Source organism: Mesoplodon mirus, assembly GCF_964341445.2.
Source record: "Mesoplodon mirus genome assembly, chromosome: 7".
NCBI classification, from domain to species: Eukaryota; Metazoa; Chordata; class Mammalia; order Artiodactyla; family Ziphiidae; genus Mesoplodon; species Mesoplodon mirus.
The window spans coordinates 61,775,879-61,802,250 of record NC_138983.1 but is presented as its reverse complement, the minus strand read 5'-3'; the positions used below and the strand labels follow the sequence as shown (position 1 = coordinate 61,802,250).

Here is a 26,372-nt window from a genome sequence, read left to right as displayed (position 1 = left end):
ATATCACCAAGGGATCTGATGTAGTTTCTCATGAAGAGGAAAAGTCCAAGCATTGTGCCTTGGGACACTCCAATGTTGAAAGATCAGAGAGGTGACTAGGAACCAGAAAATTAGACTGAAGTAGAAGGAAAATCAGGAAAGTATGGTATCCTGCAAGCCAAATAAAGAAGGTGGTCCGAGGAGGATGGAGTGCTCAACTGTCGAATATGCTGTTGGTAGGTCAGAGAGAGAAGGCTGAGAATTGATCAGTGGTTTTAGCAGTGATGCAGACCTACTGAATCAGAATGTCCAGGATTAGACACTGATGCCTGAATCCCATCTCCAGAGATTAATTTAATTGGTCTGAGGTACAGCCTGGACACCAAGGTTTTTGAAACTCCCCAGGTCATTCTAATACGCAGGCAAGGTTGAGACCCCACTGTCTTAGTTAACTTCCTCTCTTAAATTGTGAAATGCCCTTATTATCAGAAACGGATGTGACTGGAGTGATGACACACAGGACTATTTATCTATAGGCTTGTTCTTGGATACTTTGGGATCTGAAAATTATAAGCAGATTTGAAAACTGATTATTAACCACTAAAGGGATTAGCTGTTTAGCACCTGTCTCAAAGTGGCTTTTAAGCTGAAAATCCCTTTGCTTTTCACTCTTTGCAAATGTTTGATTTTTTGTTTTGTTTATCCTCAGAAGACCTTTTATTCTGAGTAACAAGGGTAAGTTTCAAGTTAATGAAAAAATTCAAGGGAAATCTTGATGTAATTGGTCTAAAGAAAACCAACCAAACAAACCTGAACTCAGATCAATAATTAAGCATTTAAAAGAGTTAAGTACATCTTTTCAGAATCCTGAATATTTTGCACCTCAAAAGTTGGCTCATAACAGGTATAGAAATTTTGTACCTCATTAAAGTTTTAATCTTTTTCATTTTCTCGCCACAGACTCTAGAAATTATTTAAATGCTTTAGTAAATTTGAGTTGAGTTGGTAGCTGTTGGCTTTTAAAAATTAAAGAATATCATGGGTGAGCTGTTTATCAACAGGTCTTGTTCATAGGCTGGTAAAGTTGGATTCTGTGGCCAAAGAGAGGAAGGATCCAATGTATTAGAACAAGACCAAGGTAGAAAATAGAAGAAGTCTGAGTTGAAATAGAGGCTTAATTATTGCAGGCTTCCAGAAGGATGCCAAGTGTCTGGATTAGCCCTTCTCAGCCCAGGTTGGGTTCTTCAAGAGAATTAAGCCCTAATGCCCTAAGGCCTTCATTGTATCAATTGAATGAGCTCTCTTATTCATCCTTAATGGGGCTAGCTGTGTACCATCCTTGGGAGAATGGAGAAAATAATCACTCAAATAATCAAATAATTTTCTCTAGGGCTTAATTCTCTAGCAGGACCCCAGTTGAGAAAGGCTGTTTTAGGTACTAATCTGTCTTCTTGGATGACGTAGTAGTCTTTTCAGGTACAGGTCCTCAGGAAAGAAAGCAAAAAAGAGCCTGTTGTAAAATTGCCAAGAAATTAAAAAGAATAATCCCTTTATTAGAATAGTTATTAGTAAAATAAACACAAGAACACCTTGTACAAATCTCAACAAAGATTTTTTTGAACAATTTAATGTGTATCCTTCCAGACTTTTGTCTCTGCACATAAACTTATATGGAAATAGAGTTTAGTGCAAAGAGTGGGATCATGCTATTCATTTAGTTCAGCAGGTTTTTTTCCCATGAACTGTTATGGACGTTCTTCTATATAATTACATACAGATTTGCCTCTTTGCAAGGGTTGCATGATATTCCATAGTTTGGTTGTTACAAAATATATTTTACCACTCTATGTTAATGGACATTTGGATCATCTCCAGTTTTTCACTGTTATGAACAATGCCATGATAAACATTTGTTCAAAAATTCTTAAGTGTGTATGTGTGTGTGTCTGTGTGTATATAATTATTTCTATATTATAGATTCCAGAAGTAGAATTGTTGAGTCAGGATGAGTACCTTTTCCTTTTTTATTATATAAATTTCAAATACATTCAAAAGTAAGGAATAATATAACAAACCCCCGTTTATCCCATATCCACTTCAGTAATTATCATCACAAGCCAGTTTTGTTTCCCGCTGACTTGCACACACTCCCTCTACTGCAACACTGGGTTAATTGTGAAACAAAGACATGCCATTTCAACTCTAGATATTTCTGTATGTGTCCCTAAAGGTTAAGGACTTTTATAAAACATAATCATGATTATGTTATCATACCTAAAAATTGACAATAATTCCTTAATATCAGTGTTCAAATTTTCCAAATTGTGTCTGTCTCTTTTTTTTTTTTTTTTTTACAGTGGATTAGTTTGACATGATCCAGACAAAGTCTACACATTGCGTTGGTTGATATGACTCTTAAGTCATATCAACTCTTCTCCTTCTCTTATTTTTTCTTTTCCTTATTATTTATTTGTTAGAGAAGCCATTTGTCCTATAGAATTTCCAAATTTCTGGATTTTGCTGATCATATCCCTGTGGTGTAATTTAGTAAATCCCTCCCCCCCACTAATCCCCATAAGTTGGTAGTTAAATTTGGAGGCTTATTTCAGATTCTGGTTTGATTTTTTTAATTTAATTTTTATTTTATATTGGAGTATAGTTGATTTACAATATTGTGTTAGTTTCAGGTGTACAGCAAAGTGATTCAGTTATACATACACATATATCCATTCTTTTTCAGATTCTTTTCCCATATAGGTTACTACAGAATATTGAGCAGAGTTCCCTGTGCTATACAGTAGGTCCTTGTTGGTTATCTATCTTATATATAGTAGTGTGTGTTTGTTAATCCCAAATGCTTATTTATGCCTCCCTGCCCCACGTTTCCCCTTTGGTAACCATAAGGTTGATTTCAAGATCTGTAAGTCTGTTTCTGTTTTGTAAATAAGTTCGTTTGTATCATTTTTTAAAATTAGATTCCACATATGAGCAATATCATATATTTGTCTTTCTCTGTCTGACTTACTTCACTTAGTATGATAATCTCTAGGTCCATCCATGTTGCTGCAAATGGCATTATTTCTTTTTCTGGCTGAGTAATATTCCATCATATATATGTACCACATCTTCTTTATCCATTCCTCTGCCAGTGGACATTTAGGTAGCTTCCACATCTTGGCTATTGTAAATAGTGCTGCAATGAACATTGGGGTGCATGTATCTTTTTGAATTACGGCTTTCTCCGGATATATGCCCAGGAGTGGGATTCCAGGATCATAGGATAACTCTATTTTTAGTTTTTTTTTTAATTTATTGATTTTTTTGTGTGAATTTATACACATGTGGACTTTTTTTTTTTTTGCTGTACGCGGGCCTCTCACTGCTGTGGCCTCTCCCGTTGCGGAGCACAGGCTCCGGACACACAGGCTCCGCGGCCATGGTTCGCGGGCCCAGCCGCTCCGCGGCATGTGGGATCTTCCTGGATCGGGGCACGAACCCGTGTCCCCTGCATCGGCAGGCGGACTCTCAACCACTGCGCCACCAGGGAAGCCCGACTTTTTTTATAAAGTAGATTATTGTATACATTTTATTGTGCAGTTTGCTTTTCATCTGAGCTCATAGACAGCTGTCTTTTAATTGGTCTTCTTGTTTCCATATCATACCTCTCCAGCCCATCCTCCACCAACCTGTCAGAATGATTTTTCTTTCTTTCTTTCTTTTTTTTTAAGGGTATGACATCTTTATTTTAATTTCAAAAATTTCAAAAATTAATTTTAAAGCAAAAATCATTATTAGAAATTAAGATAGTTTTTTTGTTTGTTTGTTTTTAACATATTTTATATATATATTTTTCTGCTTTATAACAAATTTAATCAGTTATACATATACATATGTTCCCATATCCCCTCCCTTTTGCGTCTCCCTCCCACCCTCCCTAACCCACCCCTCCAGGCGGTCACAAAGCACCGAGCTGATCTCGGTGCTATGCGGCTGCTTCCCACTAGCTATCTACCTTACGTTTGGTAGTGTATATATGTCCATGCCACTCTTTCGCTTTGTCACAGCTTACCCTTCCCCTTCCCCATATCCTCAAGTCCATTCTCTAGTAGGTCTGTGTCTTAATTCCTGTCTTACCCCTATGTTCTTCATGACTTTTTTTTTCTTAAATTCCATATATATGTGTCAGCATACAGTATTTGTCTTTCTCTTTCTGACTTACTTCACTCTGTATGACAGACTCTAGGTCCATCCACCTCATTACAAATAGCTCAACTTCATTTCTTTTTATGGCTGAGTAATATTCCATTGTATATATGTGCCACATCTTCTTTATCCATTCATGCGATGATGGACACTTAGGTTGTTTCCATCTCCGGGCTATTGTAAATAGGGCTGCTATGAACATTTTGGTACATGACTCTTTTTGAATTATGGTTTTCTCAGGGTATATGCCCAGTAGTGGGATTGCTGGGTCATATGGTAGTTCTATTTGTAGTTTTTTAAGGAACCTCCATACCGTTCTCCATAGTGGCTGTACCAATTCACATTCCCACCAGCAGTGCAAGAGTGTTCCCTTTTTTCCACACCCTCTCCAGCATTTATTGTTTCTAGATTTTTTGATGATGGCCATTCTGACTGGTGTGAGATGATATCTCATTGTAGTTTTGATTTGCATTTCTCTAATGAGTAAAGATGTTGAGCATCCTTTCATGTGTTTGTTGGCAGTCTGTATATCTTCTGTGGAGAAATGTCTATTTAGGTCTTCTGCCCATTTTTGGATTGGGTTGTTTGTTTTTTTGTTATTGAGCTGTATGAGCTGCTTATAAATTTTGGAGATTAATCCTTTGTCAGTTGCTTCAGTTGCAAATATTTTCTCCCATTCTGAGGGTTGTCTTTTGGTCTTGTTTATGGTTTCCTTTGCTGTGCAAAAGCTTTTAAGTTTCATTAGGTCCCATGTGTTTATTTTTGTCTTTATTTCCATTTCTCTAGGAGGTGGGTCCAAAAGGATCTTGCTGTGATTTATGTCATAGAGTGTTCTGCCTATGTTTTCCTCTAAGAGTTTGATAGTGTCTGGCCTTACATTTAGGTCTTTAATCCATTCTGAGCTTATTTTTGTGTATGGTGTTAGGGAGTGATCTAATCTCATACTTTTACACGTCCCTGTCCAGTTTTCCCAGCACCACTTATTGAAGAGACTGTCCTTTCTCCACTGTACATTCCTGCCTCCTTTATCAAAGATAAGGTGACCATATGTGCGTGGGTTTATCTCTGGGCTTTCTATCCTGTTCCATTGATCTATCTTTCTGTTTTTGTGCCAGTACCATACTGTCTTGATTACTGTAGCTTTGTAGTATAGTCTGAAGTCAGGGAGCCTGATTCCTCCAGCTCCATTTTTCATTCTCAAGATTGCTTTGGCTATTCGGGGTCTTTTGTGTTTCCATACAAATTGCGAAATTTTTTGTTCTAGTTCTGCGAAAAATGCCAGTGGTAGTTTGATAGGGATTGCATTGAATCTGTAGATGGCTTTGGGTAGTAGAGTCATTTTCCAAATGTTGATTCTTCCAATCCAAGAACATGGTACATCTCTCCATCTATTTGTATCATCTTTAATTTCTTTCATCAGTGTCTTCTAATTTTCTGCATACAGGTCTTTTGTCTCCTTAGGTAGGTTTATTCCTAGATATTTTATTCTTTTTGTTGCAATGGTAAATGGGAGTGTTTCCTTGATTTCACTTTCAGATTTTTCATCATTAGTATATAGGAATGCCAGAGATTTCTGTGCATTAATTTTGTATCCTGCTACTTTACCAAATTCATTGATTAGCTCTAGTAGTTTTCTGGTAGCATCTTTAGGATTCTCTATGTATAGTATCATGTCATCTGCAAACAGTGACAGCTTTACTTCTTCTTTTCTGATTTGGATTCCTTTTATTTCCTTTTCTTCTCTGATTGCTGTGGCTAAAACTTCCAAAACTAGGTTGAATAAGAGTGGTGAGAGTGGGCAGCCTTGTCTTGTTCCTGATCTTAGTGGAAATGGTTTCAGTTTTTCACCATTGAGGACAATGTTGGCTGTGGGTTTGTCATATATGGCCTTTATTATGTTGAGGAAAGTTCCGTCTATGCCTACTTTCTGCAGGGTTTTTATCATAAATGGGTGTTGAATTTTGTCGAAAGCTTTCTCTGCATCTATTGAGATGATCATATGGTTTTTCTCCTTCAATTTGTTAATATGGTGTATCACGTTGATTGATTTGCATATATTGAAGAATCCTTGCATTCCTGGAATAAACCCCACTTGATCATGGTGTATGATCCTTTTAATGTGCTGTTGGATTCTGTTTGCTAGTATTTTGTTGAGGATTTTTGCATCTATGTTCATCAGTGATATTGGCCTGTAGTTTTCTTTCTTTGTGACATCCTTGTCTGGTTTTGGTATCAAGGTGATGGTGGCCTCGTAGAATGAGTTTGGGAGTGTTCCTCCCTCTGCTATATTTTGGAAGAGTTTGAGAAGGATAGGTGTTAGCTCTTCTCTAAATGCTTGATAGAATTCGCCTGTGAAGCCATCTGGTCCTGGGCTTTTGTTTGTTGGAAGATATTTTATCACAGTTTCAATTTCAGTGCTTGTGATTGGTCTGCTCATATTTTCTATTTCTTCCTGATTCAGTCTGGGCAGGTTGTGCATTTCTAAGAATTTGTCCATTTCTTCTAGTTTGTCCATTTTATTGGCATAGAGTTGCTTGTAGTAATCTCTCATGATCTTTTGTATTTCTGCAGTGTCAGTTGTTACTTCTCCTTTTTCATTTCTAATTCTATTGATTTGAGTCTTCTCCCTTTTTTTCTTGATGAGTCTGGCTACTGGTTTATCAATTTTGTTTATCTTCTCAAAGAACCAGCTTTTCGTTTTATTGATCTTTGCTATCGTTTCCTTCATTTCTTTTTCATTTATTTCTGATCTGATTTTTATGATTTCTTTCCTTCTGCTAACTTTGGGATGTTTTTGTTCTTCTTTCTCTATTTGCTTTAGGTGCAAGGTTAGGTTGTTTATTCGAGATGTTTCCTGTTTCTTAAGGTAGGACTGTATTGCTATAAACTTCCCTCTTAGAACTGCTTTTGCTGCATCCCATAGGTTTTGGGTCGTCGTGTCTCCATTGTCATTTGTTTCTAGATATTTTTTAATTTCCTTTTTGATTTCTTCAGTGATCACTTCGTTATTAAGTAGTGTATTGTTTAGCCTCCATGTGTTTGTATTTTTTACAGATCTTTTCCTGTAATTGATGTCTAGTCTCATAGCATTGTGGTCAGAAAAGATACTTGATACAATTTCAGTTTTCTTAAATTTACCAAGGCTTGATTTGTGACCCAAGATATGATCCATCCTGGAGAATGTTCCATGAACACTTGAGAAAAATGTGTATTCTGTTGTTTTTGGATGGAATGTCCTATAAATATCAATTAAGTCCATCTTGTTTAATGTATCATTTAAAGCTTGTGTTTCCTTATTTATTTTCATTTTGGATGATCTGTCCATTGGTGAAAGTGGGGTGTTAAAGTCCCCTACTATGATTGTGTTACTGTCGACTTCTCTTTTTATGGCTGTTAGTGTTTGCCTTATGTATTGAGGTGCTTCTATGTTGGGTGCATAAATATTTACAATTGTTATATCTTTTTCTTGGATCGATCCCTTGATCATTATGTAGTGTCCTTCTTTGTCTCTTCTAATAGTCTTTATTTTAAAGTCTATTTTGTCTGATATGAGAATTGCTACTCCAGCTTTCTTTTGGTTTCCATTTGCATGGAATATCTTTTTCCATCCCCTTACTTTCAGTCTGTATGTGTCTCTAGGTCTGAAGTGGGTCTCTTGTAGACAGCATATATATGGGTCTTGTTTTTGTATCCATTCAGCCAATCTGTGTCTTTTGGTGGGAGCATTTAGTCCATTTACATTTAAGGTAATTATCAATATGTATGTTCCTATTTCCATTTTCTTAAATGTTTTGGGTTCGTTATTGTAGGTCTTTTCCTTCTGTTGTGTTTCTTGCCTAGAGAAGTTCCTTTAGCATTTGTTGTAAAGCTGGTTTGGTGGTGCTGAACTCTCTCAGCTTTTGCTTGTCTGTAAACTTTAATTTCTCCATCAAATCTGAATGAGATCCTTGCTGGGTAGAGTAATCTTGGTTGCAGGTTTTTCTCCTTCATCACTTTAATTATGTCCTGCCACTCCCTTCTGGCTTGTAGAGTTTCTGCTGAGATCAGCTGTTAACCTGATGGGGATTCCCTTGTGTGTTATTTGTTGTTTTTCCCTTGCTGCTTTTTTTTTTTTTTTTTTTTGCGGTATGTGGGCCTCTCACTGCTGTGGCCTCTCCCGCTGTGGAGCACAGGCTCCGGACGCACAGGCCCAGCGGCCATGGCTCACGGGCCCAGCCGCTCCGCGGCATGTGGGATCCTCCCAGACTGGGGCACGAACCCGCCTCCCCTGCATCAGCAGGCGGACTCTCAACCACTGCGCCACCAGGGAAGCCCTCCCTTGCTGCTTTTAATATGATTTCTTTGTATTTAATTTTTGACAGTTTGATTAATATGTGTCTTGGCATATTTCTCCTTGGATTTATTCTGTATGGGACTCTCTGTGCCTCCTGGACTTGATTAACTATTTCCTTTCCCATATTAGGGAAGTTTTCAACTATAATCTCTTCAAATATTTTCTCAGTCCCTTTCTTTTTCTCTTCTTCTTCTGGAACCCCTATAATTCGAATGTTGGTGCGTTTAATGTTGTCCCAGAGGTCTCTGAGACTGTCCTCAGTTCTTTTCATTCTTTTTTCTTTATTTTGCTCTGCATCAGTTATTTCCACTATTTTATCTTCCACCTCACTTATCCGTTCTTCTGCCTCAGTTATTCTGCTATTGATCCCATCTAGAGTATTTTTCATTTCATTTATTGTGTTTTTAATCGATGCTTGATTCATCTTTAGTTCTTCTAGGTCCTTGTTAACTGTTTCTTGCATTTTGTCTATTCTATTTCCAAGATTTTGGATCTTGGAAATAGAATCTTGGATCAGCTTTACTATCATTATTCTGAATTCTTTTTCAGGTAGACTGCCTATTACCTCTTCATTTGTTAGGTCTGGTGGGTTTTTATCTTGCTCCTTCTCCTGCTGTGTGTTTTTCTGTCTTCTCATTTTGCTTATGTTACTGTGTTTGGTGTCTCCTTTTTGCAGGCTGCAGATTCGTAGTTCCCGTTGTTTTTGGTGTCTGTCCCCAGTGGCTAAGGTTGGTTTAGTGGGTTGTGTAGGCTTCCTGGTGGAGGGGACTAGTGCCTGTGTTCTGGTGGATGAGGCTGGATCTTGTCTTTCTGGTGGGCAGGTCCACGTCTGGTGGTGTGTTTTGGGGTGTCTGTGGACTTTTTATGATTTTAGGCAGCCTCTCTGCTAATGGGTGGCGTTGTGTTCCTGTCTTGCTAGTTGTTTGGCATAGGGTGTCCAGCACTGTAGCTTGCTGGTTGTTGAGTGAAGCTGGGTGTTGGTGTTCAGATGGAGATCTCTGGAAGATTTTCGCCGTTTGATATTATGTGGAGCTGGGAGGTCTCTTGTGGACCAGTGTCCTGAAGTTGGCTCTCCCACCTCAGAGGCACAGCACTGACTCCTGGCTCCTCAATTTGGGATGATTTGTTGTCTATTCATGTATTCCACAGATGCAGGGTACATCAAGTTGATTGTGGAGCTTTAATCTGCTGCTTCTGAGGCTGCTGGGAGAGATTTCCCTTTCTCTTCTTTGTTCTCACAGCTCCCGGGTCTCAGCTTTGGATTTGGCCCCGCCTCTGCGTGTAGGTCGCCGGAGGGCATCTGTTCTTCGCTCAGACAGGACAGGGTTAAAGGAGCAGCCGCTTCGGGGACTCTGGCTCACTCAGGCCGGGGGGGAGGGAGGGGCATGGAGTGCGGGGTGAGCCTGCAGCGGCAGAGGCCGGCGTGATGTTGCACTAGCCCGAGGCACGCCATGCGTTCTTCCAGGGAAGCCGTCCCTGGATCCCGGGACCCCGGCAGTGACGGGCTGCACAGCCTCCCGGAAGGGCTGTGTGGACAGTGACCTGCGCTCGCACACAGGCCTCTTGGCGGCGGCAGCAGCAGCCCCAGCGTCCCACGCCCGTCTCTGGGCTCCGCGCTTTCAGCCACGGCTCGCGCCCATCTGTGGAGCTCCTTTAAGCAGCGCTCTAAATCCCCTCCCCTTGCGTACCAGGAAACCAAGAGGGAAGAAAAAGTCTCTTGCCTTTTCGGCAGCTCCAGAGTTTTCCCGGACTCCCTTCCGGCTAGCTGTGGCGCATTAGCCCCCTTCAGGCTGAGTTCTCGCCACCAGCCCCAGTCCTCTCCCTGCACTCTGACTGAAGCCCGAGCCTCAGCTTCCAGCGCCGCCTGCCCCGGCGGGCGAGCAGACAAGCCTCTCGGGCTGGTGAGTGCCGGTCGGCACCGATCCTCTGTGCGGGAATCTCTCCGCTTTGCCCTACCCAGGTACGTGGGGAGTTTCTTGCCTTTTGGGAGGTCTGAGGTCTTCTGCCAGCGTTCAGTAGGTGTTCTGTAGGACTTGTTCCACATGTAGCTGTATTTCTGGTGTATCTGTCTATTTTTAGTTTTTTAAGGAACCTTCATACTGTTCTCCATAGTGGCTGTACCAATTTACATTCCCACCAACAGTGTAAGAGGGTTCCCTGTTCTCCACACCCTCTTCAGCATTTATTGTTTGTAGACTTCTTGATGACGGCCATTCTGACGCGTGTGAGGTGATACGTCATTGTAGTTTTGATTTGCATTTCTCTAATAATTAGTGATGTTGAGCATCTTTTCATGTGCTTTTTGGCCATCCATATGTCTTTGGAGAAATATTTATTTAGATTGGTTTGATTTTTTTTAAAGAATACTTAATAGTTGATTGTATACTTTATCTGTTTTTTCTCTTTTTGTGATGTTAGTGGCCCTTGCGATCATTGCCTAGATCCGTTATTTCATTAGGGGTTGTAAAATAGTGATATTTGAATTTTATAATTAATTCCTGAGTTATTAGCACAAATACTTTATAAAGAGAAATTTTCACTCATCAGTGACTTGGTTACCCTGGTGTACAGTTTGTATGGGAAAAGGAAGCTATATGCTTAATTTTGCCTTGATCAGTTTTCAAAAACAATGAATTCGTTTGTTAGCATCCTCCAAGAGTGACCAGTGAGGTTTTATAAGATCATTATGAACTCATAATTTTAGTGATAGTTGATGTGTTTCAATGCTTTATAGTTATTGTTCTTCTTAACGCTCAAATTGTCCCCTCTTTGGCCAAAAACTGATTCCGGTTGGCTCCTGAGTCTTTGATATGAGTGTAGTAGCTTCTTTGCTTCTTTGTGTGTTAAGATGTTCCAGGATCATCTTAGACATATCTGGAATCAATGATTCTTTCAAGGAGTCCTGGTTTCTTTAGTGAGAGATAATGTTCACAGACCCCAGTCAGGGCTTGGAGGTTCTCATTGCTACTGAGTTGGTCATTACTTTGGGCCTTTTTGGTAAACAGTGCTGGGGAAACCACCTCATGGATTCATACTGATGTCCCAATTCAAATTGAGGACTATAGGATGTTTACTTCTGTGATTTTGTATTTGTATCTCTTATGCTGAAAAATCTGGTTCCTCATGATATTAAATTAACATCATTGTTTGTTGTATTCTATACTGTAAATATAAATATTCAAAATACCTGTTTTCAAAATACCAGTATTAGTATTATCACTAACAGTATGATTACTGGAAACTTTTTAAGATTTCTTTGCATTTATATTTTTTTCCTTAGGTTATATCCTCTTAGGAAAATACAGTCGAATTGCTGTGTTTTTAAGCCATGTGATAAATTAGTTTCTCTCTTTTGTGGGTAAAGCCATCAACCGGATACACAGGTTCATTTGTTTTGTTTTGTCCCAGCTGCAAATTCAGACGGTATGTTCATTGGCAAACAGTGTCTTTAGGCAACATTTTAAAAATTATTTCATTTTCTTTTATAATTATGTAAAAATCTTATGTATCAATAGTTTCAAAGTCAAATTCCAAGAAGTGTGACCTCTATCTGTCCCTGTCCCCTTCATCATGTTTTTTCCCTCCACCTATCAGTAGCCATTTCTGTTACCTTTTGTTTTATCTTCCATTTTGAAAAAATGAAAGCAGATGCATATGTTTATTCACATCCCCCCCTTTTCTTAATAAAAAGGTAGCATTCTCTGCACAGTGTTCAACATTTTGCTTTCTTATCTTTTTTTTTTTTTTTTTTTTTTGCGGTACATGGGCCTCTCACTGTTGTGGCCTCTCCCGTTTCGGAGCACAGGCTCCGGACATGCAGGCTCAGCGGCCATGGCTCACGGGCCAAGCCGCTCCGTGGCATGTGGGATTTTCCCAGACCGGGGCAAGAACCCGTGTCCCCTGCATCGGCAGGCAGACTCTCAACCACTGCGCCACCAGGGAAGCCCTGCTTTCTTATCTTAACAGGATATTCTGGAGATCTCTCCACAGCAGTATTACGTAGATGTTGTTTCATTTCTTTTTATAATGTTTAATATTTTATATTATAATATGAATATGAACATCATTAGCCATAGTTGATTTAATCAGTCCCCACTTCTGATGGACCTGTGCTTCCCAACCTTCACAGGAGCACTGTTAATATTTCACAGCCGCAAACTCAAGTTATTTTGTGGCAAAAAATTATTTTAATAACTGTCTAAGGAATCCATTTCCTGTACGTAAAATGAAAATTTTACCATATAATGGAATAATAAAGAAGACTGTGATTTATGAATATATAAATAATTTTTTATTCCGATGGGTATAACAGGAATTACTAGAGTCCATCCCCGTTTGAAGATGACAAGGCATTTCAGGTCAAGAAATGCCAGGATACATTTCTAAATTCATCTTGTCTTTCTGAATTTGGGGACCTGCTGCTTTTCCAAAAGAACCTTGTGTCAAACTGTCTCATCCTCATGATTCAGGCTTAGCTTCTGAAATCCTTACTCTCCCATCCAACGACAGGAGGCTGCCATATTATTTTGTTTCTGTCTTTCCAAATACATTGATCTGCATATGCTTTCATCTACAGTCTAGGTCTAATTTAAAGAGGAAGGATCAGGTAGGACAGAGTATGATTGAATGAGACTTACTGGTGTGGATCTTAAGCAGTTCTTTCATTTGAATATGAAAAATGAAATATAATTTAGATTTTTTTCCTGCTAAAGCACCAGCCTTTCACAGAATGAATGCATATATACTCCCGTGTCTTGATTCAGACATTTGTCATCTTATCACATGAATCTTTCAGAAGATACAGCACAGGCAATCATGAGAAGGCTCTGCAGGTCATGCTCCAGGTTCTGCAGAGCTGTGACCACCCAGCCCCCGACATGTTCTGCCTCTGCGGGAGGATATACAAGGACATCTTCTTGGATTTGGACTGCAAAGATGATGCCAGCTGAGACAATGCCATTGAGTGGTAAACCCTCAGCCCTAGTCAGTAGCATGTGCATCTTTGCAAAGAATAGAATTGCACAGGCTAAGGATCCAGGTCTTTTCCCTACATATGTGTGTCTGCCTGTTTGCTGGCAGTGAAAAAAATGCCATAAATGTGGTCTTGGAATTTCCAGATCCCTTTTTCCAAAAGGAAACCATTAGAAACAGGCTTTTCTACTGGTGTCATTCTTTCCACAAGTTAACTCATTTATAGGGGCGAGGAGGCTCAGCACACTCCTTCCCAGCTACTCCTTCCAGAACCTTGTTCCACCATCATCATAGCATTATCTTCTCAGTGAGCTGTTCATTACTTACTCATTCATTTATTCAACAAATGTTTATTGAGGGTTTACTGCATGCCAGAAACTTTCTAGATGGTGGGGATAAAGGTACAGCAGATACGAATCCATGCCCTCATGGACCTAGCATTGCTGGTAAGGAGAGTCAGACAAACAAATACAGTAAAATATATAGGATGTCGGCTGATGGTGAGGGCGAAAAGTTAATCAGGGACTAGGGAAAGGAGGATTGGGAGTTGTCTACAGTTTTGTATAGGATGGTCAGTGAAGGTGGATAAAGATGTAAAGGTGATGAGGGAATGAGCCTTGCAGATAACTGTGTTCCAGAAGGAGGGGATAACAAGGGCAAAGACCCTGAGGAGGAAGCATGCTGAGCATGCTCAAGGATGGTGAGGCAGGAGCAAGGGGGAGAGTGGCAGGAAATGGGAGAGAAGAAGACCCTTTTACTCTGAGTGAGATGATACAGTGCTGGAATATTCTGAGCAGAGGAGTGACAAGATCTGACATGCATTTTAACCAGAGTACTCTCACTGTTATGAATACATTTTAGGGGGTGTGTCAGCTATCATTTGCTGCATAACAAGCATCTCCTGGGAATTCCCTGGTGGTCCAGTGGTTAGGACTCTGCACTCTCACTACCGAAGCCCTGGGTTCAATCCCTGGTCAGGGAACTAAGATCCTGCAAGCCGCATGGCTTGGCAAAAAAAACAAAAAAACAAACCAAAAAAAAAAAAACCCCAAGCATCTCCAAAACTTAGTGGCTTAAAACAATGATTTATGATTTCTCATGATTTTATGGATTGCCCAGGCAGTTCCTCTGGTGGTTCCACTCCTTAAGTGCTGAGCTCACTCCTAAAGTTGTAGTCATCTGGAGAATCAGCAGGGCTGGAAGGTCCAAAATGGCCTCATACACACTTGACAGCTGGTGCTGGCTATTGGTGGTGAGCCTCCATTTTCTAACGGGTAGTCCTAATCCTGGTAGACCAGCTCTCTTACATGGTGGGCAGCATTCTCAGAGAGTGGATGTGGAAGCCAGAAAGCCTCTTAAGGCTCAGGAACTCACACAAGGTCAGTTCTGCCACATGTTCTTGGTCAGAGCAAATCACGTGGTCAGCCCAGATTCAAAGGGGTGGAGAAATAGACTCCAATCTGTGGGTGGGAGACGTGGCAAAGGCATGTGCATAGTGGGATGGGAGGGCTTTGTGGTTATTAAATAATCTATCATATGGGTGAGGGCAAAAGCAGGGAACAGTTAGGAGACTACTGCAGAAATTCAGAGAAGAGCTGATGGGGACTTGAACCAGGGTAGTAGTGATGCAAATGATGAGGTGTCAGAACCTGGATATATTTTAAAGGTAGAGCCAACAGCCTACACCATCCCTTTCCATCACAAGAGCTCTTGGTATCGCTGCTGCAGTCTCATTTAATTCTAACTGCTTCCTCTCCCCCTCTCCCGCCTCCTCTTCGTTTTCCTTCCATACACGTAGGACTTTGTCCTCTTCCCTCTTCTCTCCATCTACACTTTTCCCTGGTGATCCCAGTCACTCCCACACCTTGGAACCTTTAGTTGATCTCCATTCCACCCTCTATCCTAAGCTTTGGCCCCACATCACCCCTCTCTTTGCCCACCTGTTCTACCTCAAGATGGTGCTGGTATTTAAGACTCAACATGTCTAAGGCTGAAGTCGTTTCCTCCTCTCCACAAGGGATGGCTTCCATTGTCTTGCTTTCTTACAACCATTATTTAGCCTTCTAGGCCTACACTTTTGGTTAATGTTTGATAACTTTCACTCACTTATCTCCCCATACAGTCAGTTCCCAATTCCAGTCCTTCTGTGAGTCTTCCCTCACTTCCTACCCATCCTTTCCCATCACCACCACCCCAAATCGGCGCCATTTTTTTTTTAACTCTCTTGCCAGGAATGTTCTAACGGTATCCCAAGTAGGCTCTCTGCTTGGTGTCTCTAAAATCTGTCCTTCATAGATTGACAGCTTACTCCTCCTAAAGCTCAAAGATCCAAAATGGCTCTCCACTTCTTATTATATAAAACTTCAGACTCTTAGATCACCATTCTAGGTGCTTTGCAGACTTTCTCCAACCTGCCCCTAGCCCTGTTTCCCACTATCTGATATATGTCCAAGTAAACTGAAGTTCCTTAGGAGCTACCCAAACTCCCATCTCTTCTGCCATTTTCTATGCTGGGGGTTCCCTTTCTAAATCACTACTGTTACAATTCTATCCATCTTCATGCCACATCTCAAGCCTCTCTGTCTTCTGTGAGTCCCTCCAGACTTGGATTTGTGTGGTTTTAGGTTACCACACTCATGAAAAATTAGTATTTTGACTAATTGTGTGTAGATATTATCACTTCCATCATGGTATAGGTTCTTAGAGGGCGGGGACCTTGTTTTATTCTTAGTTAATCCCCAGTAGCACCTGTGCACTGTATGCTCAAGAGAAATCACTCAGGGTGTTTAAGGGAAGGGAAAGGAAGGGAAATTAAAGTCTGGTACAGCCAAAATAGGGAGCTGTGTTCCCACCATCGTGGCCAAGAATTCAACCTCCAGGTCAGGAAATTACTTCCAGTGGCTCCTTCAAGGAAGCCAGAGGAGCCTTCTGCATGCACTTGAGAAGGTCGTGGCAGTGGATACAGGAGCAAATAAAGCATAGTCTTCTGGTCAGGGCATGATGGCTCTGGTGAGACCGTGAGGGTCACCTTGCTCTCAGAGATGTGCAACACGCAGCTCAGAGAGGCAGGGGCTGGTCCAAGGTCGCAGGGCTGGTCAGACACAAACCTGAGACTGCAGTCCCGACTCTGAGTTCAAGACCTGTCTGTCCCCAAGCTGGGCCTGTTTCATTTGTGAATAAGAAGCACAGAGAAGTCACCCTCTCTGCCCTCTTCCCAGATAACTTTTCATAGTAAAAGAAAAATCAAATACAGTAGGATTTGGAATTTAAAATCCCCAAGACATACCCGGGGTAGTGGGGGAGAGATTTCCATTTTATTGGAACTCTGTTGACTAGGGTTGGAATGACTTTCTTGATATCCTCTAGTCCCTCTGAGAGTACTTGTATCATGCCCCAAAGCTCATAAAGTCAGATTTTAACTGATTTTATGATTTATGGTCAGATTTAACTGATAAGTTCTCCCTTTCACAATTTAATGTTTTGTTGGTGTTTGATCCTCCTGTTGTCACACGACTGATAAAATCAGACCTGGTGTACAAAAATAAATTTTTATGTCATTAGTTCGTTGATCAAATTCTTTTTTTCCTGATCATGAGGTTCATACTCACTCATGGAAGAGAAAGAAAATTTTTATGCGCAGAAAAAAGAATAAATAAGAGAATTAAAAATGGCATGGTTAACCTTTTGGTATAAAAGTGGTATTCGCAGTTTTGGATCTTGTTCTTTATCCTAATGTAATAGATCCCTGCCCCTTCTCTTACTTTATTATTTTTTTAATAAATTTATTTATTTTATTTTTGGCTGCATTGGGTCTTCGTTGCACGTGGGCTTTCTCTAGTTGTGGCAAGCGGGGGCTACTCTTCGTTGCGGTGCGCAGGCTTCTCATTGCGGTGGCTTCTCTTGTTGCGGAGCATGGGTTCTAGGCATGTGGGCTTCAGTAGTTGTGATGCGCGGGCTTCAGTAGTTGTGGCTCACGGCCTCTAGAGCACAGGCTCAGTAGTTGTGGTGCACGGGCTTAGTTGCTCTGTGGCATGTGGAACCTTCCCAGACCAGGGCTCGAACCTGTGTCCTCTGTATTGGCAGGTGGATTCTTAACCATTGCGCCACCAGGGAAGCCCCCTGCTCTCACTTTATATGCCACTGCTCTTTGCGATCCAGGATTTTGGCAGTACTGCTTCATTACATGAAAAAATAATTCCATTTCATGATATAAGCAAACAGACTGCCTGCAGAGAAAAAGCCTATACCTGTTGTGATGTCCCTGAAATAAAAAATGCTCAATGTGCAAATGGAGTATAACTTTAAAAATGATATGTGGACATCAAATTGTGTTCTACTTTTGGGAGTTGAATTATAATAGGTTTTAAATTTCTTTTATACCCTTTAATATAGTTTCCTTACTTTATACAATGATCATGGCTTTTATTTTAAAACTCTAAACCCTCTGAAGAAAGATTTTAAAACTCTCTAGTGTTATTTACTGTGTTGCTATTATGGCATTTTATTTATTTATTTATTTTTAAATTTATTTATTTATTTATTTTGCGGTACGCGGGTCTCTCACTGTTGTGGCCTCTCCCGCCGCAGAGCAGAGGCTCCGGACGCGTAGGCTCAGCAGCCATGGCTCACAGGCCCAGCCGCTCCGCGGCATGTGGGATCCTCCCGGACCAGGGCATGAACCTGTGTCCCCTGCATCGGCAGGCGGACTCCCAACCACTGCGCCACCAGGGAAGCCCTATTATGACATTTTAAAAAATATTTATGTATGTATTTATTTATTTTGGCTGTGCTGTATCTTCGTTGTGGCACGCGGGATCTTTAGTTGTGGGATGCGGGCTTCTTAGTTGCAGCATGTGGGATCTACTTCCCCAACCAGGGATCAAACCCGGGCCCCCTGCATTGGGAGCGCAGAGTCTCACCCACTAGACCACCAGGGAAGTCCCTATTATGACATTTTTAAGAAGCTATCTGACTGCTACATGTGGCTGTTAGTAAACATGGGCGGCTGGAGGAGAGCTGTAAAACAATAAATTAGAGTAGTAAACATTTTCATTAGAAGATTGGTTTGTGCTAGTATTTGCACTTTTTCCCTCTACCATAATAAAATGATATAATAGGAATTTGGTGGTTCTTTAATTACAGGTATTGCGAAGGGTTTGAGCTCCAGCCATCTCTTTATTCAGGAATCAACCTTGCAGTTTTGCTGATAGTTGCTGGACAGCAATTTGAAACTTCCATGGAGCTAAGGAAAATAGGTAAAGCTGTTTATGACTGCAGATGTTGATATGCTTTGGTAACACAAGTTCAGCATTAAAAATTATGTCCAAATAACCAACATTATATTTCAAAAGGAACAGTTACTGTATGATAGCACACCTGAGGCAGTAGCCTGAATAAAATGCCCATTTTCTCCTCTAAAGGCTTTTACATAATATGGTGGAAACTAGGAAGACTTTTCATAACTTTATCTAAAATTCAAATTCTTAAGGTGTCCGGCTGAACAGTGTGTTAGGAAGAAAAGGGAGCTTGGAGAAAGTGAACAATTACTGGGATGTGGGTCAGTTCTTCAACGTCAGCATGTTGGCCAGTGATGTTGGGAAAGCTGTCCAGGCAGCAGAGAGGTTGTTCAAACTGAAACCTCCAGTCTGGTGAGTCAGGTCTATGTGTTTTCATCACCCATGTCAATATTTGATCTTGTTCTGAAAGGTTTCCCCCAGGAGGAAAAGGTGTGAATGCCAAAAATAATAACAATTGCTATGTTTTTCCTTCTGACTTCTTCATTAAAGCAAAGTTAGGGCAGAAAGAGCAACTCTTGAGGCCTCGCTTGGTTTTCTGTGACAGGAGGGAAAGACAGACAGACAGACACCCACACACAGAATGTATCCCTACATGCTATGTCTCCAAGACAAAACTCTCAGCCCTATTAATCTTTTCAGGCCACGTAGGTCCTCAAGAGCAGAATGTTCTTGGGTATCAGTACATATTGTGCATTTGTAAGAAAGCAGATAGTAAAGCTAAAAGTACACCAAGAAAATGATTTTCATCACAAATGAAAACTGGAACTAACACACCAATTATAGATATGGTCAAGAAAATGGTGGCCCAGCAGTGGCCCTAGGTTAGAACATTATACAGCCATTAAAATGTACAAGAAATAATACTTAGAGACATGGAAATGTGTTCATGGTTTATCATTGAATAAGAAAAGCCAGAGGCAGGGTATATTTTTCTATATCAGAGCTCAGACTTTGACATTATCAGAATCACCTGTGTTGATTAAAACACAGATTGCTGGGCCTAACCCTTCGGATTTCTGGTTCAAAGGGTCTAGGGTGGGGCCTGAGAATTTTCATTTAGAAATTACAAGCTGACACTAGTCTGGGGACCACACTTTGAGAACTACTGTTTTATATGGACTCATTTTAATTAAAAGCCTCTGTTTCATATGTGACTCAGAGGAGGGTCTGGGTGGGTTGGGCAATAGCTGACTTCCCAATAGACATTAAGCTCCACTAGAGTTGTGGTTATATTATTGATTGCTCTAGTTTCATAATAGATTCTCAGTAGATATTTGTATAATGAAAAGATGATGAGTCATGGATTTGCTCCAACATGTTGATAGTGGCTGTGTCAGGAGGTAGCAGATTAAGAAGTTTGTGATCTGCGTTTTTAACTCTATTTTCTGATTTGTCTAAAATGCATTTGGATTACTTAACATAATTTAAAATTTTTTACTTTTAACGATCCGTATTCGTCTGTCCCCTTCTATTTCTCAGCTCAGTGGGCCAGTCTGGACTGTCAGGGGTAGGAATCTCAGCGTTCATATCTAGTTTGACTATATTTCTTTCCCATCTGGAGGACTTTAATTTGACCCTGAAACCCTATTAATCTCTTGAAAGTTTTCTGAGGCTGAGAGAACAGAGGCAGGCTGAGCTTTCAGCCCTCCTGGAGTGGCTGCTGTTTGCAGAATTCTAATTTTAAGGTGCATTGTTGCATCTGAGCCAGACAGAGCTGACTCTGGAGAGGAGACCTGAGGCTTGAATACATTCCTACTACATCAGAACCTGGACTGACTTACAGTGTTGGTACCTATTGTTGTGGGTTCAAGACCACCCTGAGGTTCACGATTTGCCAGAAGAACTCACAGAACTCAGAAAAGCTATTCTACTCATGGTTATGGTTTATTGCAGTAAGAGTATATAGATTAAAAGCAGCAAAGGCAAAAGGCACATAGGGCAGAACTCAGGAGAGACCAGGCATAAGCTTCCAGTTGTCCTCTCCCAGTAGAGTCATGGACAGTGCTTAATTCTCCCAGCAATGATATGTGACAACATGTACAAATTATTGTCAACCAGGGAAGCTCACCAAGCCTTGGTGTCCAGGGTTCTTATTGGGGGTCAGTTATGTAGGCATGAAGCACCCATGTAGCTGACCTTAGTCACTGAGTCCCCAGCCTCTCTGGAGATCACACTGATACAGCATGACCCAAGGTCCCCACCATGAATCATACTGTTAGCATAAACTAACTGGCCTGGCACAAGGCCCCAGGTAGACTCTTATCAGGCAGGATATCCCAAGGGCTTAGAAGTGATCTCTCAGAAGCCAGTCAAGGGCCAGACCTTTCTTTGGAATGTATACTTGGACAACCCAGTCCTGCTGAATTAATCCTTTACTACACAGTACCCAAGCAAGCCAGTCAGAGCCTAGCTGATATGCCTTCCCAGGATAGCTCCAGACTTTATCCTCAAAGGGCAAAATAATACTCTGATACTATCAGCAGAAGCACCTCCCCACCAACCCCATTCACTACCAGAGAGGATGTGACCACCACTGCCTGGCAACTATGTTTTCAAAGAGTTCAGTTTGCCTAAAGATAGTAAAGGTGTGGTGAGATTGAAGACCTTATAAATTCAAAATCTACCAGGTCAGATCTAATTTTTTTTGAAAGAAAGTACATTGAGTTTAATATTAGTGATTGCCAGAGGTCAAAGAGGGGATGGGGATGGGAAGGAAGTTGGCATGACTATAGAAGGGAAACATGAGGGATCCTTGTGGATGGAAATATTTTCTCTCTTGACTGTATCAATGTCAGTATCCTGATTGTGATATTATTCTAGAATTTTACATGATGTTACCATTGGGATAAACCAAGGGCACATGGGATCTCTCTGTATTGTTTCTTATAACTATGTAAATCTATAATTACCTCAAAATAAAAAGGGCAGTTAGAAAAGAAGAAGACACTGAGTTTGAAATTTTTTCATTTTGCAGTCGCTTTGAACTTCCAACCACTTGCTCTTGTTAATTAAGATAGCAAATGCTTGCCAGTCTATGCTTTGAACAGTGTACCAAAACTGAGGTTTAGCCCAGTGTTGGTAAAAGCCATGTTGTATGTTTGTTGGACAAGCTTATTTTTCCCCCTTTGGGTTTCTTTTAATTAAGTATGTGGCTGCCAAATTATTAAGAAGCACTTGCTACACACTATGAATTTAAGAAATAAGGCTTTTGGGAAACTTAAAGGGAGGAGAATTGAATTCCGTTTCTTTGGGAATCTAATTTATTGGTGCTCATGATTTTTCCAGGTACCTGCAATCATTAGTTCAGAACTTGTTATTAATTCAGCGCTTCAAGAAACCCATTATTGAACATTCACCCAGGCAAGAACGGCTGAACTTCTGGTTAGATATAATTTTTGAGGCAACAAATGAAGTTACTAATGGACTCAGATTTCCAGTAAGAGATGCTAAATGCATTTTTTTAAGATAAAAAATAAAGAAGAGAAACTGGGGTTGGTACTATCTAATTACTGAATACTCTGAAAGGAAGAAACCCTTAGAGTAATTGAAAAGGTTAAGAGATCCATCAATCTTATGTAGAATCAGCCAGCGAGAGATCAACTCACTAGAAAAAGCTGGTTATATCCTCTAAAATAGTGGTTCTCAACTAGGAGTGATTTTTGTCCCCCAGAGGCCATTTGGCAACGTCTGGAGACATTTTGGTTGTCACAACTGTGGGAAAGGTGTTGCTACTGGCATCTAGTGGGGTGGAGGCCAAGGATGCCACTAAACCTCCCACAATGCACAGGACAGTTTCCTGCCCCCAACACAGAATTATCCAGCCCAAAATGTCCATAGTGCTGAGGAGGAGAAACTTGGTTCCACAACAATGCAACACTAATAGTAAGATTTTCAAATTCACAGCTGTTTCCTGTTGAGCTTTGGTTTGCCTCCAATGCCACTGATTACTTTTTAAAACTTTATTGAAAAGCAAAATCGCTTTTAGCTTTTCATTGAGTTTTTGTTTCAATTTTATGATCATCTTATAAGGAGTCATGAATAAGACATCTAAGCATCCCAGAAACTGGGATAACTTCAGATAATTGTGTTTCGTGTTTATGTCATAAGATTTTGTGAACATTCAGTGTTCAGAATTTCATGAAACATCGAATAAAAGATTACGTTGTTTGAAATGATTATGATAATGATTTTGTGCCTAGGTAATACGTTTTTAAATCTTCTTTGAATTATGAAATATTTGAAACCTACTGAAAGGTACCAAAAACATAATGGAACGGACCCTCATGTAATCTCTACCCCAGTTTAGCAATAAACATGTTGCTTTATTTGCTTTGGAAATTCATTCTCTCTCTATCTCTCTCCCCCTTTTTTTTACCCCGTTCCTCTTCATCTCTCCATCCTTCTCTCCTTCCTTCCTTCCCTCCCTCTCCCCCAGCAAAATAAAATATGACTGATGGACTGTCACCTCACTCTTCATCCTTTTGCATTTTTTGCAGACTTGGGTACCTACCTGTGGATCCTCAAGTTTACTTCCTAATTTCTCTCAAAAACTGTAGCCTTCCTCTTTCTTCTCTGTGACTTCCTCAGGCAAGCCTTTCTTGACCCCTCTGTCTAAAGAAGTGTCCCCCACCCCTTCCTCACCATTATTCTGCCTTATTTTCTTCAGAGGTCTGTATGTTATCTTATTGCATATCCTTATCTGTTAGTTACACTATCTGCCCCATCAGAGCATAGACCTCCCATAGGGAAGGGATTGTGGGCCACCGTACCCACCAGTCCTAGAGCAGGGTTGCTGCATAGTAGGTACACGTAGAGGATCTGTGGAGTCCAGAGCTTCCCACTTCCTCACTGGGCAAGATAACCTATGTGGCATGTTCCCACACATTACAGAAATCTCTTCCTTTAGGTTCTGGTGATAGAACCAACCGAAGTCTACCAGCCTTCGTATGTCTCTATAAACAGTGAAGCTGAGGAGAGGACAGTTTCTCTGTGGCACGTCTCACCCATGGAAATGGTAAGAAAACAATCATAAACAGCTCTCTCTTTATTCTGTATTATTTAATGAAAAATTCAGTTTTCAAGTAGGAGAGTCAACTATATTGTAGTACTTGAAAGAACAGGCACCCATGCCTAACTTCTGAGTTACAGGAGTATATGAGGGAGTGTAATCACAGATGGAGGAAAGGAAGCAGGGTTTTCCAAATATATATATTTGTATTATATGTATAGCTATGTGTGTATATACATATGTGTATATATACGTGTGTGTGTATATATATGTATTTATATACGAATGAATATAAACTTGTGGAAAAAAATGAGTTAAACCATGAAGGAAGTGGATAAGGAATAAAGTGAAAGTCCCTCCAAATCCCCCAAACTTGGTATGTATTCCCATCACCAATGATTTTTTTTTTTTTTCTTTTTGCGGTATGCGGGCCTCTCACTGTTGTGGCCTCTCCCGCTGCGGAGCACAGGCTCCGGACGCGCAGGCCCAGCGGCCACGGCTCACGGGCCCAGCCGCTCCGCAGCATATGGGATCCTCCCAGACCGGGGCACGAACCCGCATCCCCTGCATCGGCAGGCGGACTCTCAACCACTGCGCCACCAGGGAGGCCCCCATCACCAATGATTTGATGGATGTCCATCTATACCTTTCTCTAAGCTCAGTTATATATGTATAATGTGTGTATACATATATCCATTATATATATAATATACATATATATAGGGGGAAGAAGCATATGTGAGATCATATGGTGAGATTTGTTATTTTGCAGCTTACTCTTTTTAAATGATCGATACATCATGGACAGTTTTTCATATAGCACACACTGATCCACCCGATTTTTAAAATGTGATATTCCCTATATTCCCATATCATGGTGGTGCATTTCCGGGTATGGATGAGCCATAATTTATTTCACCACTTTCCTGCTAATGCACATTTAGGTTTCAGTTTTGCATTCTAGCTGATGGTAAATACGCCAGGGCACATCCTGGTGGTTACACCATACCACGCGCGTGTAGATGTTTCAGGATGGGCTTCCCTGGTGGCGCAGTGGTTGGGGGTCCGCCTGCCAATGCAGGGGGCGTGGGTTCGTGCCCCAGTCTGGGCCACATGCCGCGGCGCGGCTAGGCCTGTGAGCCATGGCCGCTGGGCCTGCGCGTCTGGAGCCTGTGCTCCGCGGCAGGAGGGGCCGCAGTGGTGGGAGGCCCGCGTACCGCAAACAAACAAACAAACAAACAAAAAGACTACATATGTTTAAAATTCGATAGCTACTGTCAAATTCGTACTATTCTAATTTATACTCACACCAACAATATAGGAGTGGAAACATTTTCATTGCCCATTAAAGATATTACACAAATGCTGGGCCAGGCCTCATGTTTTGTGGTAACAGCTATATTTTCATCTGTATTTGTCTAAAGTACTTCATCAGATTTTTTCTTTAATAAAATATTTTGTAGTAATAAAAAGAGGTAGCACCTTTGACAAGTACATTAGACAGATCTATTTGCTATGTCTGTGTTTTCATGGAGTAGGGGGAGAATTCTGCCATCAACTTGGCAAAGAAGGATTTTTTCCACCTGGAAACAAGAGTGTGAGCAATTATGTCTTAATCAGGTAAAAATAAGCAATATCTTCAAAAATAAAATACAACATCAGAGAATAAGGAGAGGCTCAGAATCATATTGGAAACTCTTTATCAGAAATAGTCATGATACAACAACTTTCCATTGTTCAATGGGTATAAAGTTTCAGTTATGCTAGATAAATAAGTCATAGCTGCTGTACAGCACAGCACCTATAGTTAACAATATGGGATTGTGCACTTCACATTTGTTAAGAGGGTAAATATCATATTTGTTCTTACTACACACACAAATAAAAACAAAACCCAAGGGACACAAGGACACTTTGGGAGGTGTTGGATATATCTATTACCTTGATTGTGGTGATGGTATCACAAATGTTGGCATATGTCCAAACTCATCAAATTATGCACATTAAATAGGTGCAGTTCTTTGTATATCAATTATACTTCAAGAAAGGTACATATGAAAAATATATAGTCATGAATGATATTTCAAGTTGCCTTAGTCTGCTTGAGCTGCTGTAACAGAATACCACAGACTGGGTGGCTTAAACCAGTGGTCCCCAACGTTTTTGGCACCGGGGACCAGTTTTGTGGAAGACAGTTTTTCCACAGACCTGGGGGGTGGGGGTGATGATTCAGGCGATAATGTGAGCGATGGTGAGCGGCAGATGAAGCTTCGCTCGCTCACCCACCCGCCTGCCCTCCGCTCATCTCCTGATGTGCAGCTGGATTCCTAACAGGCTGCAGACCGGTACTGGTCCGCAGACCGTTACTGGTCCGCAGCCCAGGGTTTGGGGACCCCTGGCTCAAACAACAGAAATTTATTTCTCACAGTTCTGGAGGCTGGAAAGTCTGAGATCAGGGTGCCAGCATGGTCAGGTTCTGGTGAGAACCCTCTTCCTGGTTTGCAGATGGTGGTCTTCTTGCCCTGTTCTCACATAATGGAAAGAGAGATAGAGAACTCTCTCCTGTCTCTTCTTACATAGG

General features: G+C 40.9%; 1 protein-coding gene across 1 annotated transcript in view; it reads left to right on the top strand.

Annotated features, from left to right (window-relative positions):
• LOC309807771 (mitogen-activated protein kinase kinase kinase 15-like) overlaps window positions 1-23,892 on the top strand; it is a 52,205-nt gene extending 28,313 nt beyond the window's left edge. The window contains exons 3-6 of the mRNA XM_082627696.1: window positions 18,629-18,741; window positions 18,975-19,134; window positions 22,069-22,219; window positions 23,690-23,892. Coding sequence (XP_082483822.1) covers window positions 18,629-18,741; window positions 18,975-19,134; window positions 22,069-22,219; window positions 23,690-23,815 — 550 coding nt within the window. The 3' untranslated portion in view covers window positions 23,816-23,892. The remainder of the gene's footprint in view (window positions 1-18,628; window positions 18,742-18,974; window positions 19,135-22,068; window positions 22,220-23,689) is intronic.
• Window positions 23,893-26,372: the final 2,480 nt, after the last annotated feature.